This window comes from Protopterus annectens, chromosome 5.part0 (genome assembly GCF_019279795.1).
Source record: "Protopterus annectens isolate FY-2018-M chromosome 5.part0, PAN1.0, whole genome shotgun sequence".
NCBI lineage: Eukaryota > Metazoa > Chordata > Ceratodontiformes > Protopteridae > Protopterus > Protopterus annectens.
The window spans coordinates 311,573,182-311,588,267 of NC_056735.1; the positions used below are offsets into that span (position 1 = coordinate 311,573,182).

General features: G+C 38.0%; 1 protein-coding gene across 1 annotated transcript in view; it reads right to left on the reverse strand.

Annotated features, from left to right (window-relative positions):
- The window catches only part of ACOT9 (acyl-CoA thioesterase 9), an 825,297-nt gene that overhangs the window by 117,451 nt on the left and 692,760 nt on the right, over positions 1 to 15,086 (reverse strand). Inside the window, exons 12-13 of the mRNA XM_044072291.1 lie at positions 9,344 to 9,429; positions 9,157 to 9,244 (exon numbers count right to left, since the gene is read on the reverse strand). Of these exons, the coding sequence (XP_043928226.1) occupies positions 9,157 to 9,244; positions 9,344 to 9,429 (174 nt within the window). The remainder of the gene's footprint in view (positions 1 to 9,156; positions 9,245 to 9,343; positions 9,430 to 15,086) is intronic.

The window sequence follows — 15,086 nt, forward strand, 5'->3', positions numbered from 1 at the left end:
AGAGTAGCGTGATAAATGAAGTTTCTGTGTCGAGACTGTGTAGGTCTGTCCACCAGAACAGGTTCTTGATACAGGCCTTGGACACAGTTATGGTGTAAATCAGTGGATGTGAAGCCTGCTCCCCCTAATTTTTAAGTCTCCACTGTAAAATCAGCATATCTAGTCTAGCAAAAAAGACCACCTAAACTGAGGACCCCCATGAATCCCAAAACCCTGAGTATTGTAATGACAAAGAGTTGAGATTGTGCATCAGGCTTCAAAGTTCACTGACAATGGAAGAAATCCTATACAGAGGCAGTATGCATTTCTGGTTCAATGTATCCACCTGACATTCTTATAAACCTAGGTTTTGAGGTGATACTTGTTGGGATTTGGCCGCAGTGATCATGATGAATATGGAGCAAGTACTGTGGGAGATCCCTTAGGTTATGAACACTGCAACAGTTATATGGAAGGACATCTGATGGTGGACGAGATGGCATTTTTTGTGAGCATTTCCAAAAAAGAAATAAAGTAGCCTCTGGATATAACTTCCCTGATCCACTTGCCTGACATGATGACCCTTTCACACTGGAAGGTGTTGGAAAAAACTACCCCCAGGGAGGAGAAGTCAGGCAGCCCTTCAGGATTCATACTAGTGAAAACCTCAAAAGGTCCCTCCAAAACCCTTATGGTTAGGATCACCTTGACCTCTAAGGTGACAGTTGGACTGGAAATCCTCCCTGCTCTAAGAACTGTTGTCCTGCTGCTCTCTGTTCTGGGGCTGTTGGGACTTATGGTACCATAAGTTCTTAACTCCTTTTGATTTCTTTGAAAGGTTCTTTGAGATGCTGCACACTTTATCCCAACAGCTGTTTGAACAAGGTTGTACATTAAAAAGGGGTGTTGACAAAACGCTGCATTAAAGTGGTACCCCTCTACCGGCTGTTTGAAGACGTCATTGTGACTTCAATGGTGTGGCAAGAAGATCTGGAGATGTCTCTACTGAGCAAGGGGTTATGGTTTAGGCATGGAGCTTGAGCCTGTGAAGAGGTCTTTGCCAGGCAGAACAAGCACCAAGGTGACCAGTTCTAAGGTTTCCAGTGTCCAGACAGGACCAGAGAACTCCACTTTTAAGAAACCTGCTCAAAGTTGGAGAGTAAGCAAGTGGCTCTGTAGGAATGAAGCTCAATCAATAAAATACAGCTCATTCATAGCTTACTATCCTAACTCACTGATCTATATGAGCTACATTATTAAATTTTCAGGAAGAAATGAACCCTCTTTCTACCAATTCATTTTGATCTGAGTGATTGGACCTGGGAGAACAGATGATGAGCATCATTCCAATTTCAGCTTCAATGAAAACTCCTTGTAGTCTACTAATGGTACACAACACTAAGAGTCATCTGAGAAACACTTTTGCCGCATCTGTCACACTAATGTTTTGACAAGAACAATCACCTGTGGAACTCCGCCATCTTGTAGAGAAGAAACTGATGGTGCTGTTTTAGATGCCACCAACAACTGATCTGCTTTCTCTTGTATTTGTATTACTGTCAAATGCAATGTTCCTGACAAAAATAAGGATATCTGTGAATGTAACAATTATTCTCCGTATATTGTAATATGCTCTTGTGGAGCCTTTTCTCCCAGATCTTCACTGCAGATGGGTCCTGCCCAGTCCGACTATCCAAGCTAACACTGTAAATCTTAACATCCAATAATGGTTTCATCTTATCTTCTATATGGAGCTTTTCTCCCCAGGCCTCCATTGAAAATGGGTCTTTTATGTACCTACTTGGGTACATGAAAGGGAGTTACCTCCTTCTGACTTGGCCAGTCATCTAGCACACAAGGTCTTAAAATCAATCACTCTGACGGAGGTAGAAGCAGCCACAGATGGTCTTTCACTTGGGAAAGCAATGGTCTTAGATGGGTTCATTATTGACTTTTTTAAGGCATTCAAAGACCAAATCAGCCCTCCTTTATACGACTTCTCTGCAGGTAATGCAGCTGGTTCCTGATGATACCATGTGTGCGAAAATGTTGTTCACTTAAAGAAATCCCAATCCCTCAAAGCCACACGCTCCAGGGATCTAAACCTTGTCATCACAATAAACAAAACATGCTGGAGGGATAGGGTCCTGACCCAGAGACTCCCCATAGACTGCCCATGCATGTCAAGCAGAGCGCCTCCTTGGCCCTCCTCAAAGGGAACCTTGACGATTGGATGGGAGACAGGAAATTCATCCCGGGGATCATGTCAGTCGCCCTGCTAGACAGGGGTCCAGGGAAGTAAATATTGTGGGAAGAAATATCCAGGGAATTGTTATGGCTAGGCTTGTATAGGCCCTAGGGCCGATAGCCAAGTACCAACCTATGAACCTATGTTACTTAAGCCCACGCCTGACAGAACTCCACTGGAGGCCAGTAATCCAGGCCCTTGTTCCTGAGAAGAACTTTAGCTTTGTAAAGGTAGGTTGGGGGACACAGGATGATATGTGGACCTGGCTCAACTTGCATCAGATAACAAGGTGTATTGATAAGGGCTATGAAGCCTTCCTTTTAGACTTCAGTAAAGCACATGGCTATCTAAACTTGTCATTTATATGGGGAGGTGATGAATTACTTTTTAATCCAACAAAATGTATCAAATGGGTAAACTTACCCAGCTAGAATGTTTTCTAATGGGGTTCTTTCCACACATATTTCCTTGCACTGGGGTACCAGACAGGGTTGTCTCTTATCCTCAATGCTCTTTCTAATAGTGACTGTGGTAATAGATAAATATTTGGAAATGAAACACTCAACATGTCATATACTGATGGGCAGTTCCTTGCACACATCTCATGGTCTAATCTGCAAATGATTGTATAGTCTTGTTGAATAATCATATTCAGTAGATCCTCTGAAGTATTGCATACTTTTGATAGACTCTCTTTTAATTGGACTGAGGATTAATAAAGCCCAGACTGTGCTTTTACCTTTTGATAAGGACATGTAATACAGAGGAATCTCAGACATCTTACTTAGGTATTGTTATGGAAAAAGATTTCAAAGTTTTTGTGCATCGAAATCTGGCACCCATTTTGACTGAAATGAGGAGAAAGACTGCAATGGAAAAATCATAGGCTACATTTTTTTAGCAAGGGTGCAAGTAGTGAAAATGTTCCTCCTGCCAAAGCTTCTCCTTCTACTGCACTATCTCCCTCAACCAACCTTCTCAGTATATATCAAAAAAGGACCAAAGCTAGCTGTGGATTTTGTATGGGAAGGTAAGTGACCCAGAATTAGGAGAAAGGTCATATTTGTGCCCACAAAAGTTGGTGGTTTCAGGTTACCAAATGTTTTTGGTTATGGTAAGGACATTACCAATGAAGTATAATATAGGGCCAGGGATCCGAAGGCGCCTAATTGGTTTACGTGCTCTCCACTACCTTCAGTGTAACCCCCTCACACAAGGTCTGGGATCCAGGAGAAATTGAGTTGCAGTTTGGAGCTAGCCTGGTAGTGACTACTGGAAATGCTTTCCACAGCTGACTTTACTTTCTTTTATCTGGAATCACCTCTTAGTGATGATTAAGAGCCCCAATGGATCAACACCGGCATATCACTTGTGACTGATTTATGGGATGTTAGATCAAGAGACATGAAGTCTATCAAAGATCTGCAGCAGATGTTTCCCAGTTGTAAATCTCTGTGGTGGCAACTTTCACCTGTGGCCTGTTGTCCCTTTCCACACTTTAGGTGAGACCAATTGCTAAAAGGTTAATTTGCTGAACTGGTATAATTGAAGGTTGAAGACCCAACCCAAGGCAAAACACAGACTTACTTCAAAGGTGATAACTAGAGTTAATGGGCAACCCAAGTGAGTGGTTTCAGGTCTGTTTGAGCAAATGGAATCTGATGTTAGAGAAGGCTATCTCAATTGAAGAACAGAATGCATGCTGGCGTACTACTAGTGGCAACAGATGGCCTCAGCTTGCAAGGTTTGCCTTTGTCAAAATTTTATATCACTGGCGTTAGACTCCACCCAGATTGTTCCAGTACATTATGATAACAGACCGTGACTGTTGACACTGTACTCACAGTAATGCAGACTACAAACATTTGCAGTGGGAATGCCTTAAGATGAGATGGTTGTGGAATGCAGTGATAGAAGGCTGAGCATGGGCACTACATAGTGCCCTCTCACCTCATAGTGACTAAGTGTTGGCTGTTTGGCATAGCTAATCCCTCACATAAGATTGAGTATTTTTCAGTTAGAACCTCGCTAGCCACTAAGCATGTTCTATTATTCCAGTACTGGACTGATTATGACCCACTTAGTATCCTCAATTTTATCGCTATTCAGCATAAATTGAGTCTACAGTCTTAGTTAGCCTTAAACAACAGAGGTTGGAATGCATACTGGTCAATTTTTATTTTTCACCTGATGAAACATTAGCTTGAATCTTATGATGTTACTGGATGATACAGGAGTACTATCTTCCCAGTTATATGCATTTGGCTATGGTGTACAATTTTTTTATAGCTGTTGGAAAGTGTATTGGATGTTACTGTTTACCTTTCTGTACTATTTTTCATCTTTAATAAAGTTCATATTGGAAAACAAATTCAGGGTTTTTATTTGTCTTCTACGGGACTTCTTGAACGAAGGCGACTGACAACTTCACAGTATTTATATAGACAGTAGAAAAACTGCTGTTTGCTCACAGAGTAAATTTATTTCTGCAGTGTCAATAAAAGACATGTTTTAAAGGTCACATAATGAAATGTCAACATGTGCACATTTTTAGAAAGCAAGGAAGGAAAAATGCAGAAAATAATGAAAAAAAAAGCTAATAAATAAAATGGAGCAAAGTACTGAGCTCTTCACTAAAATTAACTTACGTAGTACTGTGGCAAATGACAACAAACATTTAACAGATTTAGGGACTTTGTACTCTTTTAGTTCTATTTATATATGAAACCAGTTGGCAAAATGACCAAGATCTTTGCCTCCCATGCACAAGGTACAAGGTACGATCCTGATCTCTGGACAATGCCTCTTTGGAGTTTGCAGGTTCTTCCTGTGTCTCTGTGGGGTTCCTCCCACTTCTGAAAAACATGCGTTTCCATCTCAAACTTACCAATGAATGAAGCTGTGAGCAACAGCACAGACTGTACATACTGCCCTATATAGGGGGTAGAGTTGTGCAGACCAACCACTTAGTATCCTCAAGATAGGAGAGCATAGCCACTTGGTGTAAAAATATGGCTCTAGGTGATTCGGTCACGCTGACTGATGTTGCTAAAATGGGCATGGGTAGTTACCAGTTATAAGTGGGTTGAGGACCTGGTCTACTCCGACCTATGCCAGGGACCCATGCTAATGATGGAAGGGGTATATGTGCCCCTAATGACCACTGTGTGTTCACCATAAGGCCTTGCAGCCCAGCAGCCCTGGGTCAATAAGCTATTAGTAAGCAGGTGTCTAGTTGCCCAGCCTTGATTACCTGACATAGCTCTGTTGCACAAAAGCTGGATGTAAAATCAATCACCCTGAACTAAACATGAACTCAGAATTGCTACACTTAATGTAGGTTCGCTGACAGGACGCAACTTGCAAGTGGACAACATGATGATACGGAGGAGGCTGGACATCGGGTCTATATTAGAACACCGAACGTTCAAAATTTCGAGTGATCTAATATCAAACCCTATGAATCGAAAATTTAAAGCATCTAACATATAGAACAGCAAATTTTTTCCTAGGGAAAAAATTTGCTGTTCCAAAACGCATACAACACAAGCATACCAAACAAACAGCAATCCACACACAAACACCTAAATTCTTACGCCTAACCCTACACTAAACTGCACATACACCACTAACTATCCACTTACCTTAACTCAAAGCCTAACCCTAAGGTCCGTCACTATTGTCCAGTCACCTCACCCGCCCTAACCCTCACGTCCACACAATCGCACACTTACCTGACCCGTGCCCTAACCCTAACTCACCTAACCCGCCCTAACCCTCACGTCCACACAATCGCACACTTACCTGAACCCGACCCGTAACTTTCCACCACAGCGCCAAAAACACCGAAGCAACAGAAACGGACAACTGAAAACCATAGGAAAAAATTTGGTTTTCTGTTTCTTTGATATTTTCAGCGTTCGCTGAAAACAGGTCGATATTAGAACACTCGAAATTTTGAACGTTCGGTGTTCTGATATAGACCCTGAACATCCTATCTATCCAAGATGGAAGGGCAGTGCACTGAAGCTGCTTGACTTGGGATCCAGAGTCTACTACTCAGTAGGAGGTCAGTGAGAGATATCATCAGAATTAGTGACAGATTCATGGCAATCAGACTCCAGTGTAATGGTAGGGTAGCATGATCTTGGCCTATGCCCCACATCAGGGTAGTGACAGTGAGGAAAATAGTGCATTTATACAGCAGTTGCAGGACCTACTAGATAAAGCAGGACAACATGAATTGGTGTTGACAATGAGTGACTTGAATGCATACATCAGGACAGACAAAGATACGAGGACTGCTTGGATCCACATGGGTGGAATAAGGAAGGAGAGGCCATTTTAGACTTCTGTCTGGCAAATGGCTTAATAGTAGGCAACACATGGTTCAGAAACAGCTACTGTCACAAGATCACATACAGGACTGGTCAACATGTAACTCAGGTAGACTTCCTCCTAGTAAAGAAAGGGCACTGGGGTAGAATCAATGATTGCAAATTCATCCACAGTAAAAGTTGGCCCACAGCATAAACCACTGATTACCACAATCACCTGCAAGTAATGGTCAGAAAAGGCTGTAAGGTCAACATGGATCAGGCTGAGACATGGAAGTTGACTGGAGAGAAAGTACAACAGTTCAAGCAATTACTTAGGGGTCTAGCATCCCAAGAAGAGGAGGAAATACGTGGAGCTGAAGAATGGCAGTGCCTCAAAACAGACTAACTGATGTGGCTAAGCCAGGTATGGAAATATGGTACATAAGAAAAGCTGGTGGTGGAATGCAGAAGTCCAGGAAGTCATCAAAAGAAAGGAGGAGTGCAGGAAAAAGTATGAGACAGAAAAGACTGACCAGGCTAGGAAGGAATACTGGTTGGCTAACAAAACCAAAGACAGGAGTTGCAATAGCAAGAAACACAGCATAGGAGGCACTCTACCAGCTTCTGGAAAAAGACTTAGTAGGTGGCAGAAAGAATATCAGGTTGCAGGCAAACACAAAAAGATAAAGAATACAGTCAAACATCCTCCATAAGGGATGCCAGCAGCAACCTGCTTACCAGTCCACAGGACATCAAAGGCAGATGGAAGGAGCATTTCTAACATCTTCTGAATGAAGAAAACCACACAGAAGCAGTACTGCCCCAGAAAGAGCCTACAATGAGAGAAGAAGAGCAGCCCATCCTAGGAGAAGTAAGAATAGCACCAAGAAAAATGAAATCAGGAAAAGCAGCAGGCTCAGATGAGGTCACAACAGATATCATAAAGATGCTGGGTGAGAAAGGGGAGAAATGGTTCCTGAGGGTACTCTAGCAGTGTGAAGAGAAAGGCATATCCCACATGACTGGAGAATAAGCATACTCATGCCAGTGTACAGGAACAAAGGGGACATCCACAACTGTGGGCAGTACAGAGGCATCAGACTCCTGTCACACTGCATGAAATTTCTGGGGTGGGTGACTGATAAACAGATACACAGAGTAGTAGAATGTAAGATGGGAGATGGGCAATTTAGATTCAGATCAGGATGCAGCACAACTGACCCAATCTTTATAGTGAGACAGATAGTTGAGAAGAAGCCAGAGATGAGAAAGAGTGTCCAAATGGGCATTCCTAGACTTGTAGGAAGCATATGACAAGGTCTCAAGAAAACTGATTTGGGCAGTACTACGGTGGTTAGAAGTCCCAGAAACATTGGTAGAATTAGTACAGGTTGTGCATAAGGACCCAATGACTTGAGTACGAACAGTGTTCAGTCTCACAGAGGGGTTTCCCAGTGTGAGTGGGTGTGCACCAGGGTTCATCTCTGAGCCCACTGCTGTTCACATTGGTGATGGACTACAATAGCAAACAGGTCAGAGGGGACAGATCAACAAAGCTGCTGTATGCAGATGATGTGGCATTACAGACTGACGAAAAACTTTAGCAAAGGATGGGGAAATGGAATGAAAGACTGAAGGCACATGGGATGAAACTAAGCACAGATAAGACAGTGGTAATGGCAACAAACTGGAGAAATCAGAAGAAGATGAAAATTGAGATAGAAGGGAAGACAGTGCAACAGGTAAATAGCTTCAAGTATCTGGGAGGAGTGTTTGAGGAGAAGGGGAGTCTGAATGAAGAGGTCAAAGCTAGAATCAGAGGGGCTAAAGCCAACTGGCTTAGAATCTTGGGGTTGTGAATGACAGAAGAATGTCAAAGAAGCTGAAAAGTAAGGTGTACAAGACAGTGGTGCGACCAGTACTACTGTATGGTACAGAAACATAGGCAATAAAGGCAGAATAAATGAAAAAGCTAGAGGTGATGGAAATGAAGTGCCTGAGAAGGATGGTAGAATACACACTGTGGGACAGATGAAGAAATGATTACATAACAGCAGAAGCCAAAGTAGCTCCAACTGCAGAAAAGATAAAAGAGAACAGATTACCGTGGTTTGGGCACATGTGCAGAAAAGCAGAAGACAATCTGGTGAAGAATATTTGGGACAGACAGAAAGAAGGTAAGGGGAAACAAGGACATTCAGCAAAGAGGTGGATGGATTATGTGAAACATCTGTCAATCAGGCATGAGTGTCAAAGAAGTCAGCAGTGTGGCACTGAATCAAGAGAAATGGTGACAGTTAACATGATACCCTGATGCCATGCACAAAATGGGAAAAGGGAGCTAATGGTAAAGATGTGACTGACAATGTGTTCAACTGCAGATTGGTAGTGATGGTTATAAGAAGGAATGCCTCAGTTGATTTGTAATTAAACATACTATGATGTCTTTGAAGACCCAGAGAAAACTGCTTAGAATTTAAGACATACCACAGATCTCAATGCCAAGCAATACCTTGCTTTCATTTCTATAAAATTTACATCTTGCTTTGTTAACCAAGTAAAAAAAAAGTTAAAAAAAAAATCATATCTATAAGGACACCTGTCTCTTACCTGGGATGAAAGATACAGTAATGATCCAATCTCAACTGGTTTCCGAAACATAATGTCATCTACTGCCACTACATATGGTCTTGACCCACTGGAAAAAAAAAATATTTGTCCATAAGATTCATTTGTTGAAAACAAGTCTTCAGTGCATTAATTCTGACTTCATTTTCATTATACTTTAATACATTACCCATACGTGCAGGCATTAGCCCATCCCAGCTCATAGGCTTTCCTCATCAGAAAACCACCAAATATCCTATTGAAGATGTTGCGCTCCTACAGAAAGGCACAAAAGAAAGCAAAGTAAGATTATCTCAATTCAGTCATTACATACACCATCTGCAATGTTTTATCACAGCTAAATAAGTGCACAATTAGAACACATTACATAATGTCATACGAATATGCATAAATTCTTGTGAGAAAATCTCACAAAGTAACAATGTCCAGAACTGCATTTCTAAGCCTTGAGTATACAAACAACACAGGCAAGCATGTTGGATACAAAAGAGATTCAGGCATCTACATACCATTTAATGAGCTTTACAAACGGAGATTATCCTGTTTTAAAAGCAACTCCATCAGGGCCAATCTATGAACCATTTCCATGCTTAGCTGCACAATCTGAGGTAATGTGTACAACAGCTGATCAACAAGTTCTACACCTTCCATGAAGGAAGACCACCAGTTCACTTACATCTGCCAGGTAAAGCTTATGCCAGCCAGGTACAACGTCAGCCACAGTTTGAGAACTGAGTTTCACATGCTGTACTCCTGTTTGCAATTACCTTCCTCCTTTAAACCTCAGCCACAGTTCGAGAACCGAGTTTCACATGCTACACTCCTGTTGTGCTATTACCCTCCTTATGTCCTTTAGGCATTTCCATATTGCTCCTATTCTGTATAATTAAGAACAAATCCATAGAACCCTGCATGGGTGCCTTTCTATAATGTCAATGTCAACATCTGAACCTATCCTTCATTAGGGATCCTTAAAAATGCTTGTTCAGTCACTTACAAAATTCCAGAGTATGGCTGCTTCACACAATAGCTCAGTGCAGAATTCACTCCTAACACTATTTTGTTTTTCATAAACCCACATAACTGTTAATTAACTGTAAGCTGTTATTCTTCCTTAGCTATCTATTGATCATATCTCCCCTCTAACATTTTCTTAATACCGTGTTCTGAACACCCTGAGCATCTCAAATTTACATTTTACATTTTGTACTAACTCTCTGAACAGACCATAAACTGAATGTTTCAAACTATGTCAAACTCCTACAATTGATGTATCTTGGAAAATGTGCAAATATACTATTTACCAAGTTAATCTAGTAGCTATAACACCTTTACACATCCATCTACATTAAACTGTAGCTATAACCAATATGTCTGTAAATATTAAAATATGTAATTTTTCACATTACGTGTTTATTAGCTATTTCAATAGTATTTGTATACTGCTTTTAAACAAGATTTGATGCAAGACTTCTGTAGCAGTGAACGTCTCTCTTTAGCCTACAAAACATTTACCCAAGCTGATACAAAACATATAAGAATATATTGCTCTTTAGATGTATTACAAATTAGTATGCCTAGAAGACAGGGAGGCTGGTTTAATGGTAAGGTGTTATACCTTATAGACACAAGGTGCAGGGTTTGATTTTTACATGGGGTAACTGGCTAGGCTTAAAATGGCCCACAAGGGCAGTTAGCCTAGTACTAATCAATGATCCTGATCTACGATCCTACGAACAGACAAACCATTTACATTCTTGTATTCAGTTATTATTTGGTGCCTTTTGACACCACTGATGATAAATTCCCAAATGCCTTTTACAGAACTACAGTTCTAAAATATATAAATTAATCAACTTTACATACAGTGAATGATAGATTAAGTATTTTGCTCACTCCAACTAATTTAGGTAGGTGGGGTAAGCACAAGTAGGCATTATAAAAAAATCTAAATTATTGGTATAAGGGCTTGGGATATGGAAACATTTTATATACATTCTACCAGACATCGTTCCAACTTAGAAAGCAATACAGTTATAATTTGCAACAGAATAATATTCTACATCTAAGATGCTAATACCACAATACTCCCATAATCTTGTATGATTTCTATAAGCAATTTGCAACTTTTTAGGTATAAGTATGAAGTTAACATTCTTTGTATTTTCTTTAAACATTTTTGTCAGGTATTAAAGCTATTAAATGCAAGTATATATATATATATATATATATATATATATATATATATATATATATAATCTTGGGTAATGTAATAATTTTAAATATGTACTAATCTATCCTCAAAAGTAAAAAAAAATCATTCAATTTTTTAATAAGTTACACTTCAATTTTTTTTTTCAAAATTATTATTAATAATCATACATCTTGATAGATTTGTATTTCTAAATATTTTAGTTCTTTATTTTTCCAATTATACTTATATTTATCTTTAGACTTACTATCTAGCAATTGATTTAACACTAAAATTATTATTATTACATTTCAGCAGTGATACTTTTTGAAACTTTTCAATTTCCTCATCTACTTCTTCAACGGAGTAATTTCAACTTCCTATAGTTAGTAAAATATCATCTGCAAAAAGCTGAATTTTAGATTGACAATCTCTGTTAATTGAGAATCTATCATTTTCCATTGCTTCTTATATTAGAGAAGGGTTCGATAATTAATGCATATGCAGAGGGAACTGGGACACCCTTGCTTTGTTTTTTTTTCAAAAATTTCTTTATTGCAGTTTTTTAGGTTACAACATATATGACATTATACAATAAGATACACACACAACATACAACAAAACATAACATTCTATATACAATATATATATATATATATATATATATATATATATATATATATATATATACACACACAAAGAAGTCACTTCAAAAATCCAGTTTTTGTACTAACCGCATATTCTGCAGTGATAAGAAGAATAAAACAGTACCATTAGTTTATTACATATACTAGGGAAAGTCAAGCTAAAACCTCTTTATATAGGGTATATGTGGGTTTTTAATCAACTTATCTACACAAATATTTATAAAATGACAATGTTAAAAAGGTTCTAAGTATATCCTTATTGATTGTCTTAAATATATTGCAGATTTCACTTTTAGATTTAATGTTTTTACCTCTTGAGAATGAAATCTAATAAGTATTCCCAACACTCTTGGTAATATTTACATTTCTTAGTAACATATAGTAGCTTGTGGGAGGCAATGTACTTGATTGCTACATTTCTAAAACCTTCCCATGTGAGCGGGGTTGAAATAGTCCAATTCTTTGTAATATAGAATTTGACTAGAGAACATATGGTGGTGAGGACATGCTTTAAGACTCTGGGAAGATTATTCATATTTATGTGCATTATAACTGTTTCCCAGGATAAAGTACTTTTTTGGTAGCCCATTTTCTCTAGTCTTGCCCTTAGTGAACACCATAAGTTATGAACTTTATTACATTCCCACATAACATGTAGAATGTTTGCTGGTTGTTTCTTGCAGTGAGGACATTCAGGTGAGTATTTATTATTAAATTTACTAATTTTTTGTGGGGTAAAGTATGCATTATTGTTAATCATAAGTTGGGTGCAGAATAACTTTTTGAAAGGGCTGAATTTGAGCGTGTTTTCGATGGCATCTTTTTTATTTTGTTCAGTAATTTGTGGGTTTTTCTTCTGCCAGTATGAGGAGAATAAAGTACAATTCTGATGTTTTATATAATTTATAAGTTTATAGACTCTAGAGATTGTTTTCCCCTTGGTAGTTTGATTTTTTAGAATTAACTGGGACAAACTAGTATCTTGTTTATCAAAATTTTCAGTATGAAATTTAGTGTTTACAAGGTATTTGAGTGAGTTCATAATAATTATGTATTTCTTTGGGAGATTTAATTGCTCTCGTAATTGTGTAATATCACATTCCTTCCATTTATAAATTTCCCATACTGTAATATCTCTTATTAAGGGATACTTTTGCAAGTTTATCAATTTATTATTTCGTAGCAAATTAGGATTAAGATGTATAGGTTGCAGTAGAAGGAGGGCATTTAATAATTGTGTACAGATGAAAAAAGCTTTTGAGTAGTTAAAACCATTTGTTTAATAAGTGGATGTAAATTCTTAACATAAACAGAGTTTTGGTTTAAGTTTAAGAATAGGAGAGCCCTAGACTTGCACCAAAGTGTCTTAATTTGTTCATACCAAATTCTAGACCATATGGGGGACCATACTTTTATGTTTGATTCATAATTTAATATTTGACATAGTCTATATGCCTGGATAATACTGTAGTATAATTTAAAATCAGGTAACCCTAACCCACCTTTAGATTTAGGAAGTATAACTTTTCATATTTGATTCTAGTAGATTTAGGATACCAAATATATCTGGATATGCGTCTTTCCATGTCTATAAAATATTTTTGAGGTATAATTGTGAAGGTAGTGTTCATTTGGAAAATAATTCTTGGTAGCATGTTCATCTTAACGATACTGCTTTTTGATAACAAAGACATATTGATATTTTTCCATCTGTTCATATCATTTTCAATAGTATTCCAGGTATGGGGTTAAGTTATTTTTAATAATTTCACTACAATTGGGACTATATATTACCCCCAAGTATTTTAGTTGATAAGTTATCTTTATTTTTCTCTCCGGGAAGTAAAAGTGCATATGTCCTATGGGATTTAGTGGGAAAAGTTGGGATTTGTTTGGATTTTGTTTGTAATTTGAAATATCTGAGAATTTTTCAATGGCTGTCAGTATTTTAGGAAGATCTGTTGTGGGGAGCTGTAAGTATATATTTAAGTCGTCAGCAAATGCCAAATATATAATGTTAGTATTTAATACTTTTGGAATGTGTAGAAAAGATTTCTGTGATATATAAAGAAGTAGGGGTTCTAGGTATAAATTAAAGAGGTAAGGAGAAAGTGGACACCCTTGTCTCATGCCATTTAAAATGGGGATAGGTTTTGTTTTATTACTGTTAATCTGAATGGAAGTTGAGGCCATCTGATATAAAACCTTAACTTTATTAATAAATTCTTTAGGAAAACCAAATAAAGGCATAACATTAAATAAAAAGTTTAAATTTACTCTGTTGAAAGCTTTACTAGCATCTGCGGCAATAACGTATTTGGGATGTTTATCTGTTTTTAGTAATCTGATAGCTATGTCTAGTAACAGAGTGTTATCACTTGTTTGCCTATGTACCATAAAACCTAACTGATTATGCGATATAATAGAGGGAAGTATATTCTACAACCTGTTGGCTAAAATTTGAGCAAAGATTTTAAAGTCACTATTTATGAGGGCTATTGGTCTATAATTAGTGGGATCCATCGGGATAGAATTTGGTTTAAGTAGAAGGATGGTCTTAGAAATATTTATATACAAGTCTGTTATCTCATGTTGTAATGTATACTTTAGGTAGGATTTTAGAGACCGGTTCTGAGAATATTTTATAAAATTCAGAGGTAAATCCGTCAGGTACTGGAGATTTACCTGGCTTGAGATTTTTTATTGCTTCTTTTATCTCGGTTAGGTGTAGTGGTGCCCCTAAAAGTTTTTGTTGTTCTTGTGTAAATTGTGGAAATTTTAAATTTTGAATGAACTCATTAAATTTGTCATTTGAGGGTGGTAAGTGCATGTTGTACAGCCTTTATAAATGTTCTCACAAATACATTTAATATGTCTTGGTTTTCCTGAAATTTATGTCCTTCATAATGTAATTCTTTAATTTTTGGTGGGCCTCTCTTAATATTTATTAGCCTGGCTAGAAATATTGAGGGTGTTTGAACCCATTCTGAGTAATGATATAAAGACCTGCTTTCTAAAAAAAGTGAAATTTTCTAAGTAATGCTTATGTAGTTGTTTTTGCCATTCCATACATT